At 44.3% G+C, this 14305-nt stretch overlaps 1 protein-coding gene across 1 annotated transcript; it reads right to left on the reverse strand.

The window, feature by feature from the left end:
* Positions 1 to 1782: 1782 nt before the first annotated feature.
* Positions 1783 to 14124, reverse strand: CFAP20 (cilia and flagella associated protein 20). The gene is made up of 6 exons (XM_059904289.1): positions 13765 to 14124; positions 4830 to 4909; positions 4006 to 4117; positions 3202 to 3390; positions 2721 to 2831; positions 1783 to 2210 (listed from the first exon to the last, which is right to left on the reverse strand). Exons 1-6 carry the CDS (start codon positions 13846 to 13848, stop codon positions 2205 to 2207), a joined length of 582 nt encoding a protein of 193 aa, XP_059760272.1. The 5' UTR covers positions 13849 to 14124; the 3' UTR covers positions 1783 to 2204.
* Positions 14125 to 14305: the final 181 nt, after the last annotated feature.

Here is a 14305-nt window from a genome sequence, read left to right on the forward strand (position 1 = left end):
CCCTCACTTCCTCTCGGATGGATATGTGAAGCATCTGGGAAGTCAACAGCTGCCGCCTTATACCCCAAAGAGGGTGGTGAGGTAATCCCCATACATAGTCTGACAAGTGCCGCGGGGTGAAAGGGGCTCTGTGTGGAGGAGAGTGCATTACTGTATTGCTCTGGACTTCCAGGAGCACTCCACTGATGTCCTGGCACCGGAGAGAGATGAAAAGTTAACCGGGTTTTCTCGCCTCCACAAAAGCATCTTTCATCCCACAACAGACTCCAGATTGGAGGGAAGATTTCACCACACAGTGGCCAGAGACAAGAAGCTCTGTTGAAGTCCCTGACCACCCGCCCCCACCCATTTCTGAGGACCCCTCTGTAACCCAGAAAGCTTGGGAGACAGACACACGGAGTCTCACAACGGGAATGCTAATGTGTTTCAGGATGGAGAAGCGGGCCAATGTTCAGATGTGACTGGCGTTGGCCCTGAGAGAGCAGGCTGTCACCTGGGCTGATGGGTGCTCTGCGATGCTGAACGATGGTGACTCTCCAAGGAGAGGGGCGGCATCCACGGCGAAGGCGGCTCCAGTCCAGCTGTTAGCAGGAAGAGGAAGGCAAAGTCGTCTTGACTGAACCCACCTAAGTGCCAGGTCCCGACGACTGTGAGGAGAAATGAGAACTCAGTGAGTGTCTAAGGCAGCAGTGGAGCAGCTTTCCCTCCAGCCCTCCGCCCACTGCAGCCCTGCCCTCCTCAGAGATTCGGTCATGCTTACCCAGAGCACACTCTGGAGGATAAGGATGCGGGAGAACAGTGCTCCTTGCCACTGAACTTCTCAGGAGGCAGCAACAGCAATGACGAATTCAGCACTGTGTTTTTACCTCTAGTCAAAGTCAAAACAGCCAGTGCCCACAATTCCAGCCTTATCCTGTGGGATGAAACCAAATCCAGAGGGAGTGTCGGGGAGAGCACAGTATCCAGGATGGCCTTTTGTTCTTTTTTGACTTTGAAATTCTTATCACATAAATATTACCTTTCAAAGAAAACGTCTATAGTACAAAAAAAGTATGTAAATGATACAACCATTCTCTCCAGAAGTAATCTTATGTGTCCTATGAGATCATCTAGGTGTATCTACATATGTTCTTATCCGCCCCCAAATTGTTTTCCCTCCAGAAATATTACATAGAGTTGTATCATGTAAGTGTTTAACTTTTGTAAATTTAACTATTTGTGCCAGGGTCATTTCACTAACCAAGCACATGCCCCAGAATAAGCGTGAGCAGGGAGAGTGGTGCCAAGATTTCAGTTCTCTCAAGTGAGTCCAGTGTTTAAAGAAACAGTTTTCCTTGAAGTCCCTAAATTCAAGGCATGTACTTCATCAGGAGCTCAAATAGGGAGATGGTGATCTGTTCCAATGCTGAGGAACACTAGATGTGCTGATCGTTACAAAAGGGCAAGTGAGGCTCCAACAAGACACCTTCCTAAGGTGTCTATAAGGTGTCTTCCTAAGGTGTCTAAGAGCAATCTGGAATATATGCCATTTTATCTAATTCCACTTGGGACCCACCCCTCAGTGAGATGATTCTACTGGTGATACACTATTCCGTTTCTTTCCATTTAGTTTATCTTGGAAGTTGTTCTAAATCAGTATCTATAGATGTCTTGTTCTTCAAGTGCTTATTGTAAGCTATTTCACAGCATGAATGTATGGGATGTTCTTTGGAAAGAGTTCTATTTTCATACCATAAAGAAAGAGAAATGTCACCATTAAAAAAGACACAAACTAAGAACAAATTTACAAACCAAGAATATAACATTTTATTCATTTCCGGATTATGAGTATTACACAGCATATACATATATTTAGATAATATATAAAACAAAGAACAAACCATAGGAAGAAATATCGGTCTGAAATTGCCTTTACGGGACATCTTTAATTCTGTAAGTTCATGGTAAATGTATCTCCCCACACACCGAGGCAGGCAGCAAGATAAACTCTGGCATTCATGTATCAAAGGACAGCTTATCCCCCACTGTACTTACAATGCACGGCACGGTCACTGGTAGCCACGACCAGGGACGCCAAGGAGTAGGTAAAAGAACCGCAGCACAGTGAACTAATATAAATATTTGCTTTTTGCATTGTCCTCCAGATAGTTTCCTTTTTAAACTAAGAGTCATATCCAGGGTCTATCCCTTGAGTTGCATTCGAGTTATTGCTGGAGGGGAAAGAAAAAAAAGTAGAATAAAGGCATCAGTTTAAGTTATTAGAAAACAGACGGTCAGTGCCACTGATCCCCTACCTCTAGTGACACTCAAGGGGATGCTGGACTGTGGGGAGATGCATATGTGTCACCAGTGGGCAGGCATGTAAGCACCCATCGTCGTGTCAGAGGGGACAGATCAGCTGATAGTAATTTGGGGCTGATGAAGAGGTCCAGATGAAGATATTCTGCAAGGAAGGCCTGGGAGCAGGAAGCAGCAGGATGCCCCCCAGGAGGGACAGTATCACTTCATGGAGGTGAGACAGCAGTAACAGAACATTTCATGGGATCATTCCTGATTCAGTGCTGGTGGTGGACGACCTAAGACCTTATGATGTAAAAGTCCTCCATACTCCATGTCAACAGAGAGAGGTTCTGCAGCTGAACTTGTAGAACAGAGCACTTTCCAGGGACACAGCTTCTCCAACTCACTGTCTGGCCTTCCTCTGAGGAAAGCTGGCTTACCTTTGCCTTATTCTGAACTGGGAGATACAGTTTGAACTCTGCTGGCAGTTCGTCTTCTGAGTAGAGTCTGTCTGAGAAGTAAACCCGTCGGATGCGACAGTTTGCATGGATCTGTGGATGCAAGACTTAAAATAAGTCTCTTAAAATAAGACACAAAATATGATTGTCCTTCCTCTTTTCCTGATTTTCCTCGAGCCCCCCGCATGGTGTTGTCAAAGCTTCACCTCTTTGGCATCTCCTCAGCGTGGCTTAGAGGTAGATTCTGACAAGAGGGAGATTTTACTTGCTGTATTCTCCCACTGTATCTGAGCAGATTCCTGAGTAGGTCCTGGGCCTCTCTGAGGTGAAAGCCCCCTGGACAGTGACTTGGGAACTTTAGCCTGAAACCCACACTGTTCTGTCACCTGGGTCACAAGCCAGTAACAAACAGAGCCTAGACCCCTCTCCCATTTGGGGCTCCATCTGGAAAAGGAGCCAGTACCTGCACCCTGAGGGTCTCAATGTAATTTGTGCCATATGCCCGCCGAGTGAAGTCTGACAGGTTGAACTGAATCTGGTTCCAGCCGTCATCCAGCCGCATGGGCATGGTACAGATGAAGGGTTTGACCCTGGTGGTGCTCTGGTAGTTACTTGCCCGAAACCGCCGACGCACATTCTTGTCATCTAGTACCTATGAAATATAGAGAAGAATCACATTAACTCCATCTTGGAAGAAGCAAACAACCCTGATAAAACAAGGACCTGAAACTCCCACAGCCTGGTTTCCCAAGGCTGAGACCCAAGGGAGAATAAACAAACCAGATACAGGTCACATTGGATGCAGACGGCCCGGAAGTAGCTAGTTTATCTTGTCTGTTGCCAAGACAACACCAGCTGCTTATGACATATGACACATGCATCAGGCCCCCAGACCATAGCATGATTCCATAAACATTCTTCCCTTTGAAAAATTAAAAAAGCTAGACTTGAGACCAACAATAGCCCAGTGTTAAATAGTAACTTCCCAAATGGACACTACTCTAACCCTCAAGCTTTGAACTCCGGTAGCTACTGATTAGATTTTCTAGATGCTTACTGCTTCTTTTAAAACTTGGCATTAAACTTTGATTAATAATACCAAAATTATGCCATAATAATAATGGTTGCATCAAGTGTACAGCAGAGGCAGAAAAGAATACATACAAAAGGATAAAGATACTTTCCTGCGGCCACTTTTTTCCTATAAATTGACAGGACACCTCTTTGGTATAGCCAAGAGTGTAGAGATTCATGTGCACATACTTACCTGTACTTCAAAGGTAAAATATTTCTTCAGGTTTTTGATAATCATGACAAGGAAGGGAAGTTTAATTCCCAATGTTTTCTTTGGGTCTGCAGGACATGTGATATATGTGGTGCTGTAGAAAGAGGAAACACCAATAAACACACTACTTGTCTTTTCCTTTGTAGTATGCACAGCAATGACACTCAGTCCAAGAGGATAAATTGGAAGGCAGATCTAAAAGATCCAGATATGTCATCCAATGATCCCTCAACCCTTAAGTTAAGCTAATGCGTTAAAAAAAATGCTGGACTCTGAAACAAAAGCTTAACATAGCACTAGACATCAACAATAAAATATCTGAAAAACAAAGCCAGACCCGTGGATCTGGAAGTTCTTCCAGTGAAAAAAGATTTAATTCTGGTCTAAGAAACTATCAAATGATAGAAAACCAAAACTAAGACCATTGTAACACTGAAAACTACCCTGGCCACCCACTGGATGATTACTGTAAACCCATACCTCCACATAAACACATCTGAGTTAAATAGTAATAACTAAGACTTATACAGCACTGACTAAGTGCTAAGCAGGTTTTAAGTGTTTTATACACATTCACTTATTTAATCTTCACAATAATTCTACAAGGAAGATGTACTGCTATTATCCCTATTTCACAGGTGAGGAAACTAAAGCCTGGGGGATTAAGTAACTTGCCCAAGGTGAGCTCTAAGTAGCAGAGCTGGATTCACACCAGGCTTTCTGACTCTGCAGTCCATGCCATTAACCTCTATGATGTACTACCTCCTGGCATTCCGTGTCTCTGGGAGAACATAGTGGCAACCTACCTGACATTTGTTCCTTCAATCTCTAGCACCAGGGACTGGATGTCATTATCAGTGATTCTTTTGATGTGGCCATTCCGTACCTACAAGGGAGGAAATTAAACTGGTTAGTACTGAAATATCGACAAATAACTCTGTTAAGATTTTGAAGGCTGAATAGGACTATTTAAAGCAGCGGTCCCCAACCTCTTTAGCACCAGGGACCGGTTGTGTGGAAGACAATTTTTCCACGGACCGGGGTTGGGGGTGGGGTGGGATATGACGGCTCAGGCGATAATGCGAGCGATGCAGAGTGGCAGACGAAGCTTCGCCGGCTCGCCCGCCACTTAACTCCTGCTGTGCGGCCCGGTTCCAAACAGGCAGCAGACCAGTACCGGTCTGTGGCCTGGGGGTTGGGGAGCCCTGCTTTAAAGAAAACCACAGTAGCCCAAGGGGCATAACACAGAAGTCTGTGACACCATATGTTAAAGCTTATGTGAAAGTAAGCCATGCTATTACCTCTATACAGGGCCCAATCAACCACCACAGGAATTGCAGGCAATTTGGCAATCTATAAATCAGGACAAATTTCTTCCCAAAGAAATCAACTCAATTTAGATTCAGCCAACGTTTACCAAGTGTCTACTATACACTAGGAACATTCCTAACAACAACGAGCTCAGTCCTAACAACAACAACAAAAATCGCAAGGTCGTTGGTGTTGTTTCCACTTTACAGACGTGGACACTGACACTCAGGGAGTGCAGATGACACACCCTAAGTAAGAGTGGCAGGATTAACGACCAGGCTTTCCACTGCCCTACACTGCCTCACATAGTTCTCTGGCCAGAAAGGCCAAATGCTGAGTGTCACTGAGAGGGAGGGTAGCAACCAAAAAACGAACGTATTACTACCCCAGGTTTACTCCTACTTCATGCTTCCTTATCTTCTTTTCCCCAAGTTTCTACTTTTTCAAGTATGAATTCAAGCCCCATCTGTGCCACACACAGAAGCCTTCTTTAGCATTTTCAGTCTACACTGACCTCTCTTCTCTCTGATTCATTTTTCTTGCTCATGTAGCCTAGACTATATAATTTAGCACTTCATCCTACATTGTTTTGCATTGTTTGCCGCAATATGTAGGAGGAATATGGTGGAGAGGAATCAATATTCGATACGGATTCCTCCTCTCAAAACATATTTAGGAAAGCACAATTATCTTGAAGCATTACACCCAAGCACCTTATATGGACAGAGCAGAGACATGCAAAGGCACTTCTGAGACAGGGCTGGACTGTTAGGGCTGAATGTATTAACACATGAAAAAGATCAATCAGGTTTAGAACCAGATGCATCAGAATGACAAGCATGTGGTCTTTTTCTAGGTATAGTGAAAAGGGCTGCCTGTGCTGTCATATTCAACAACTCATCATGTGGCTTTCCATGAGACTTGCATATGGGGAGAGAATACAGCGTTGAGTCTGATAGTTGTATTATTCAACACAATTATTAATAATATGGCATTCTGTCTTTAGACATCAGCCTCTGTGTGCTCTGTTCCTGTTAATTTGATCCACTTGTGGTGTGCGTGGTATTCCCCAGGTAACACCTGATATCACTGCCCATCTTTTTCTGCCAGATGCAACTGAGTCTTGTCTCCTCAAAAAAGTATAAGCTGAAGGATAAGGACCAAGTATTAAACATCATTTATATGTTCTATAATGCTTAGTACTCTGCTAGGCATAAACTAAGCATTCAAATATTTGCTGACTTCTGGAATTTGTCACCCTAAGAGTTGGCACATATGAAGAGATTCAAGGATTTTTTTAAAATTCCTGGATAACATATCCACCATGGGCTATTATGGGAAGCCAGAGATCCTAGGGTATATCACAAAGCCAGGGAGGTTACCAGCATAAAGAATGCCTTCCCACAAATCATCCTTTGATACCCATTGTCAGAGACAGAATGCTGGGTGGATGGGCCCCAGATCTCTGCCAGTGTAGCATTTCTGGATTCTCAAGTCACAAACATCACACTGAAGTGCTTCTCAAACAAAGCTGGCGACATCCAATGCCCTCCTGCTTTGAATTCTGGGCCTCTTTCCAAGGGAGATTAAAAGCACAAAGACTTGGATCACAAAGACTTGTAGCACATGCCAACACTGCCCACCTCATTCCCCATATAAATGCTCCCAAAGTGGCAATATTCCTCCTCTATTTGCTAGCCCACAGCTGCTGTGGAAAATCATGCAGACTTCTTGGTAAAGGAGGAATTCATCAAGAAATTTTTCCATGTAATATGTTGCAGGCACATTGATAAGAGCTGACAGTATCCCAACAAGATGCAAACACTAATTTTATAACATACCACTAATTATTCTCTATAACTTCATTCTTTCTTAAAAAGGTACCAAATGCAACAAACCAGATGGTTAAATTTAAAGGATTAAGTAATTAGGGTCCAAAGACTACTATTGCTAAAAGGCAACACGTTGCAATTTATCCAACATTGTAAGTGGGACCTCAGATCTTACATCCTGGAAGGTCTCTCTGACCACAGTCACAGGAAGCCTCCCTCAGCTCTAGAAAACCCAGCCAGATTTCACAGGGAGGAAATGTTAGGACATTTGCCTTCTGCCCATCTCAAAGTTTATAGCACTCCAGTAAATGTGACTACTCAGGTCTTTACAGAAGAAAACAATGCCTTACACTGCACACAGAAGCCAACAGACTAAAAGCCAAAACAGACTTTGTGTATTCTTACACTTCTGTCCCAGGGGCAAACTAACTTTCAGTTGGACTGTCAGTAACTTCTTAAGAGAAATTTCTTTCACAACAAACTACCACACTCACAAACTTAATTCTTACAAAATTAATTAACGTAGCCCGTAAAACACGAGAACCCAGAGGGGGAAAAGGCAGCTTTTTCAAAGGAATGCCCAACAGTCTCTCTAGAGTTTTAACCTGCCTAGTGGCGAGAACAGTCTAAATAGAGCTTTGCCCAAGGAGAAAGTTCAGTCCTCAAAGAAGAAAAGTATTCTCATATCACAAGCTGCCAGAGCTTTAAAATCAAATTAAGTTGATTTCTTAGTGAATTATGATTTTTCTTCTTTATTAAGTTCAAAGGGCTGTAAATACAAATTCACTGGAAGAAGAGTGGAGTGAGGCCGGGGGTGCAATTAACCAGAGATATGGGTGGGAAATGTCCCCAAACCTCTCTCTAGGCTCTAAAACTACGATCAAAGGAGAAAGACAGGTGGACAATTTGGGGCAAGGCCTCCCAACCACCCTGGCAATCTGGCTGTCACTGCCTTAAGTTGTAAAGGTCTTCCAGGAAGCAAGCCCCTCCCCAGTCCAGCTTCTGACAAACATGTATAACAAGACACATGGACTCAGAAAGCATCAACTTCCTTTCCTTAGCTTCTTCCAGTTCAGAGGCCACTAGGCAGGCCTGGCTTTGAAATGAAGATAAGATGAACTGGTCAGCATTTATTGCACATGGTGGAAGTAGGTTTTATTTTACTTCCCTCTCTAAATTAGAAAGTGCCTATTGTTTTTGACTTGCTAATTTTTTTAATTTCATGACACATTCCTGTAGTGTGGCCTATGAGTGTTTTATTCCTCCAAAATAATGATAATAAATAAAGCCAATCTTACAATTTTTAATTTCATGAACTCCTCCCCCCACCCCCCACCGGCCCCAACTATGAGGTGGAGTTAATTTAGAAGCTTCAGAACCCAGGCTACTGGCAATTAACAATCAGAATGGTTCTCAGCCCCTGCAGGCACCAAGAAGGGAATCTTCAAGCCCTTTTTTGCAATCACTCTCCCAGGCTTTCCATGGTTGCTGGGACAACTAATAAAGAACACTGATTTTTTTTTTCCCCCAATGTAAGCCCCAGGGAGGAGGGTCAAAGCTGAGGGGGGAAATACTACTGGGATATGGAGGAAGCTGGCCAATGCTCTATATTTCATCAAGTGCTTTAAAAATAACACGAGTTGTATCCGTTCCCTACTCCCACCTTTCTTTTTTGTGGCTCCACCCACTTATCCTGGCAGACAGCTGAGCCCTCAGCCATCTGGCATCCTAGTCTTAATGACACATGTTCCAATTTACATTAAGCCTTTAGAGCTGTCCATTTCAGCAGGAAAGTTTCTGCCCTGAGCTAGGGGCTGGGCTCTAAGTCAGAAAACAGGCAGAGGGAGACCTCTGTGGGGAGAGCTGGGCATAGCTCTGTCTCAAGGCCTGGGCCTTACAGGCTCTAGTGGGTTAAAGGCTTCTCACCCTTTGCGGCACTTAACAGGGACTATCCAAACAGCAGACAGGCAACTTTGGACATTTACAAACAGCCCTTTAGTTAAAGTAAGGACAATAATATGTATTGCTAACCAGGCTCTTCCTAAGAATGCCTTGAAAGGGCAAGTGTAACTAAAACCCAGGCCTTTGCCCAATTACAGTAAAAGCTATTTTTTGGAAAAATGAATAACATCCTCAGATTGACACAGGGATAATCTGAAAAAAATAGTTTTAGTACTTTCATGTCCAAATGCTCTCAATTCTACTACTAGAAATTTAACATGTACCAACAAGGTTTGCTAATTAAAAGTTAGGGTGTGGGAACTTTTTTTCTGGAGAGAGACTTTGTTCATTTTTAAAATTAGGAACTGGGAATGGGAATCTAATATTTTCCAGCAACAACCACAAAAACTCTGGTTCTAATATTTCGTTTGGGAATGGGGAGGATCAGCAGCAGAAAGAAAGAGAAGCTTGTATGAATTAACAGTCTCATGTAGTAGACTTTTAGGGTATTACCAGTAAAGTCTGAAAGTCACATGTTTTACACAGGCATAAGTGGGAAAAGAACCTCCTGGTATTTTCTTTAAAAACCAGAAGTAATGTTTACATTAACCATAAAAAGTCCTTTAATAATGTAGTATTTGCTGATCCCAGAAGTTAAGGGAGCATTAAGAAATCCCTAATTTCTGCTAAACTCTTGGTTTGAAAAATTACAAAGGTCTCTATCAGGAAGCTTACCGTCCAGCCAGGAACACAGATCTTGAGAAGCTAATTTCAAGCATGATGAGAAGGAAGTAGAGGTTCTATAAGTGGATATAAATTAACTTAACCTGAGGAAGTACCTTTGCGCTGAGACGTAGAGACTAACGAAGAGGGGTAGGAGTGGGTCCCAGCAGAGGGGCCGGCAAGTACAAAAGCCTAAAGCGGGGAGAGAACAGACTTCTTTCAGTTCAGTAGGAGGTCAATACTAGAAGGGGGATCCTGTGGGACGTCAGCCTGGAGAACTAGTTAAGCAGGTACCAGACCACAGTCTGTGTGGCCTTAGAGCCATGTTAAGGTTTTGGATTGGGAAAGCCATGGTACACTAACTAAATTATCCTCATTTCAGAAGTCTGGAGTTACTGTACTTCCTATTCCTAGGCATCTGAATATCGGGCTCAGTTATAAATTTTTCACTTACTCTTGAGCAAACGCCTCAGTTCCCTGCCCTACTTAATACTGTGTGCCATAACTGTTGCTAAGCATTTATATACATCTTCATTTAATCTCCATAACCATGAGAAGGAGGTGGATTACAAGATGAGAGAACTGAGTAGTTGAGTACTTGCCCAAGGTTACACAGCACAGGACATATGACAGAGCCAGGACGCAAATCCAAGGTGTCTGACCACACTCTGGCACTGGGGTTTCAAGGTAAGATACTATTCTTCCCCCTAAGGAACCTGTAGTCTAGTGGGAGATATACAATAAACAGGCAACTGCCATTCAGCGTGATATAGAGCGCCACAGGAGCACAAAGGAGACATAAACATTATTTCATTGGGAACTTAAGCTGAGATTTGAAGGATGAGATGGGGGGAGGTGCTGAGAACTTCAGAGTGTCAGATAAATGCAGGTATTGCAAATGTAGCCACACCCCCAAAATGAATTTGCAAATTAAATGTTATTATGAATATGGCATCCACTCCTCATATTCATAAGGAGACACAGAGCCTAAATGAAGCCAAACCTAAGTTTTCCAAGACTGCTCTTCACCGTAAACAAATAACAGAAATTCTCTCTCCATAAACTAAGGAAGGAGAATAGTAAAATTTTGTGAAATCAAAATATCTAACAACTGGGCTTCCCTGGTGGCGCAGTGGTTGAGAATCTGCCTGCTAATGCACGGAACACGGGTTCGAGCCCTGCTCTGGGAAGATCCCACATGCCGTGGAGCAACTGGGCCCGTGAGCCACGACTACTGAGCCTGCGCGTCTGGAGCCTGTGCTCCGCAACAAGAGAGGCCGCGATAGTGAGCGGCCCGCGCACCGCAATGAAGAGTGGCCCCTGCTCCCCACAACTAGAGAAAGCCCTCACACAGAAATGAAGACCCAACACAGCTAAAAATAAATAAATAAATAAATAAATTTATTAAAAAAAAAAAAAAAATCTAACAACTAAAAACAGGCACTTATAGCCAATATGTACCTACTAGCAGAGGGCAGGGTCATTTCTAGATAAATGTGGACAGTCCTTCCCTCCCTCCATCAAACTTTGCCCTTATTACAACTTCTCCTTATTTGGAATCATGGGAGCGGGGAAAATGTCTTCTCTTCCCTAACTTTGTATCTCCCCAAATCTACACAATGCCTGTCACTTAGCTGTTGCTCAATAAATCTTTGATAAGATTATCAGTTCCCAGTGTTTCCCCTTCTGGACTGGATTCCCAACACTTTCTGAGGACTTTATAATACAAATGAGTAAAGGAACACATACACCAAAGCCTATGGATCTGGCCCCAAACTTTCCCTTTTTTCCTCCCTTTCCTTCTCTTGCCTCAAGGGGGAAAAATTCACAGATAAACACTTTTCAATCTAGTCTAAACAAGAAGAGTAGAAACATATAATTCACTTTTACTACTATGAGAATTTTGCTTAAAATGAATGTTCCTCTAAAGGTTTTCTTTGCCAAAATGTACACTTAATTTACTCCATGTAACCCCGCCAGTTGATCTAACAATGTTTTCACACAGGTTTATGTCATTAGGGTACCATCCGACCTCTAGTGGCGTTGTTAAGGGACACAGTGCACCATGGTTACTTTGCTTTTATATTCCGTGTGCAAACATGTTGACTACTCAAAAAGCTGCATTTGAAAAATAAAACACACTACAAAAGATCAAGCCCGGAAGGGTTAAAATGGGGCAACTCTGATAAAAGTTTCACCTGATAGAAATGCTGAGGCCTCTCTACCACTGGAATTCTTTGTGTTGGTAAGTTCTCTGACCTGCTCTGAAAACCTCTCCTCCTAGATCAAGCCCCATTCTCTATATCAATTGCCTCATATCGACACTTTGGTTACAATCCCAAGTTCAACTGGCATACAATCCACTCTCTCCTTGCCTTTGGACAGTCCAAAATTAAGTCAAGCCACAGCTGAGAAGCCATCATCTTTACAAAGTTCCCAGGTACACTCATTCCGGGTTCTCTTTGTAGAGGTACAATTTCGGAGTTTAAAGTGTTTTTTATTCCAATTTGAACAAAACCATGGAACTGAAAAACTCAGTAAAATGTAGGAAAACAGTTAAGAGCTGCTCTCTTGGGTAATAAGTAACTCTTGGCATTAGCTCTAGTTTGTGGACAGAATCACTGTGAAAGAGGAGAGCTGGTCAGATTTCTCACACATGCGTAAGGCCAAACTCATTAAATTCAGATCTTTCAACTATCTTATAAAAATGACACTGTGAACACACCATCCCCAAAGCTGCTCTCAGAAAGCAGAATTCCCTAGTGGCAACAGGCAGAAGGCTGTCCATGTTCTCTCCTAATCTCTCTATGTGGCCCCAAACCTTCATCTGTGGATAAGGGAAGACAGGAATTGTTCTGAGATGATATACAAAATTCTTGGCCTCATTACCAATGAACTGCTTATTTAGATTATCCTACATTCTTCTCTATAAAAACAGCATTCAACATACCACCTCTCTCCATTTTCCCCGAAGGACTGAAGTACTAAGGTTATACCCTAAATCACCTGTCTTCTCAATGTAGAGTGCTTTATATTAACTTATATTCAAAAAAGGGTACAGATGACTGGGAATTTGCATGAGAAAGGAAATATCAAAGTAATTAAATGCAGACCAACTCATAGATTGCTAGGCACACATGCCCCCAATCAACATCTCCAAAAAGTGGACAGGGTCACCATCTCCCAGTCAGTGAAAGTTATCATCGAGTGGATGCCTGAATAAAGATGATGAGGCTTGTACTTGGCGTTCAGCTTGTTAACACAGACAACACTTTATCACCATTTTGCAATTTCCCTGATGGAGATCAGCCACTGAAGGCAGAGTACAGACCCCAAGTCACAGTGAGTGTGGAGCAGGTGCCAAAGGCCACCGAATTCTGGCTTGGTTGGGATCAGTGGGAGCAAGGGAGCAAATGAATGAAACCCAAACATAACTGAGTTCTGGCTGTGCCTCTATAAGGGGGCCTGGAACAAAGGCTCTGTGTCTAGCGCCCAGCACAGTGCCTGGTACAACACAGGATATCAGTAAATATTTGTGAAATCAGTGAACAGCGGTTCCTTTCATCTGCGCGTTCCCGAAGCAACCTCACGTGAGTTTACGCTTTTCATGCCGTGAGACGGGCACTATCGACCCCACCATATAGATGCGGACACTGAGGCTGAAGAACCGACTGGCCCAGTCAAGTCTGCGGCGAGGGACCACTATCCTAACCACACTACTGCCGCAGGACACTGAAACCCCAGGCACGCCCACCCCACAATGCATCCCCCGCTGCTTACACGACGCCCCCACATGGCGCCTCAGTCACGCCAGGCTGGGGACAGGGGATAGCAGAGACCGCCCGGCCTCCCCCAGGCCCTAGTTCGACACAACTACCCGCTACCCCGGGCCCAGCCCCGGGCCCCCGCCCCGCCGCCGCCCCCAGTCCCTGACCTTTTTGTCCCAGATTTGCAGGGGCTTGCTGCCAATGCTGTAGAGGATAGAAAGGAAGCCGCTCTGGAACGTGTTCTTGAACATCTCGCCCGCGGCCTTCTCCTCAGCCGCGCCGAAGCCGACCTAAATATGGGCGAAGTGGCGAAGGCAAAACAGGGGGCCGGCCCTGGTCCGAAGAAGGGACGCTGCGCTCCTGACCTCCCAATCGGTAGCCACAGACAGCTGGACTTGGACGCGGGACGCGGCGTCCGTGAACTTCAGCTCCTAGAAGAACTACGCCACCTAAACCCAGAAACCACAGTAACTGCCTCCCGCGCCGTTCTCCCCTCCTTAAATGGAGGCGGCGGCCTCCCGCCGCCTGCGATGGATCCCTCCGCCCACTTGAGCCCGCCCCCTGAGAGCGCTGAGCCCAATCCCGCCACAGGACTCACAGACTTCCTGTTCCTTCCGCTCTTAAGCCCCGCCCTAGTTCCGCCTCCTCGTGAAAAGAACTCCTTTGCCAAGGGACTATTTTCCCATCGTTGTCCCATAGCTGCTTCTA

The sequence above is a fragment of the Balaenoptera ricei genome, chromosome 19, assembly GCF_028023285.1.
Source record: "Balaenoptera ricei isolate mBalRic1 chromosome 19, mBalRic1.hap2, whole genome shotgun sequence".
In the NCBI taxonomy this organism is placed as follows: Eukaryota; Metazoa; Chordata; class Mammalia; order Artiodactyla; family Balaenopteridae; genus Balaenoptera; species Balaenoptera ricei.

Bases quoted from the DNA above. Each gene is read 5' to 3' on its own strand.
- CFAP20 (XM_059904289.1), bottom strand. From the start codon at position 13,848: ATGTTCAAGAACACGTTCCAGAGCGGCTTCCTTTCTATCCTCTACAGC. The intron at 4,910-13,764 runs GTCAGGGACTGG...CCTCCCTTGTAG, and splicing joins TGCAAATCTGGGACAAAAAG to GTACGGAATGGCCACATCAA. The intron at 4,118-4,829 runs GTAGGTTGCCAC...CTCTTTCTACAG, and splicing joins ATTGAAGGAACAAATGTCAG to CACCACATATATCACATGTC.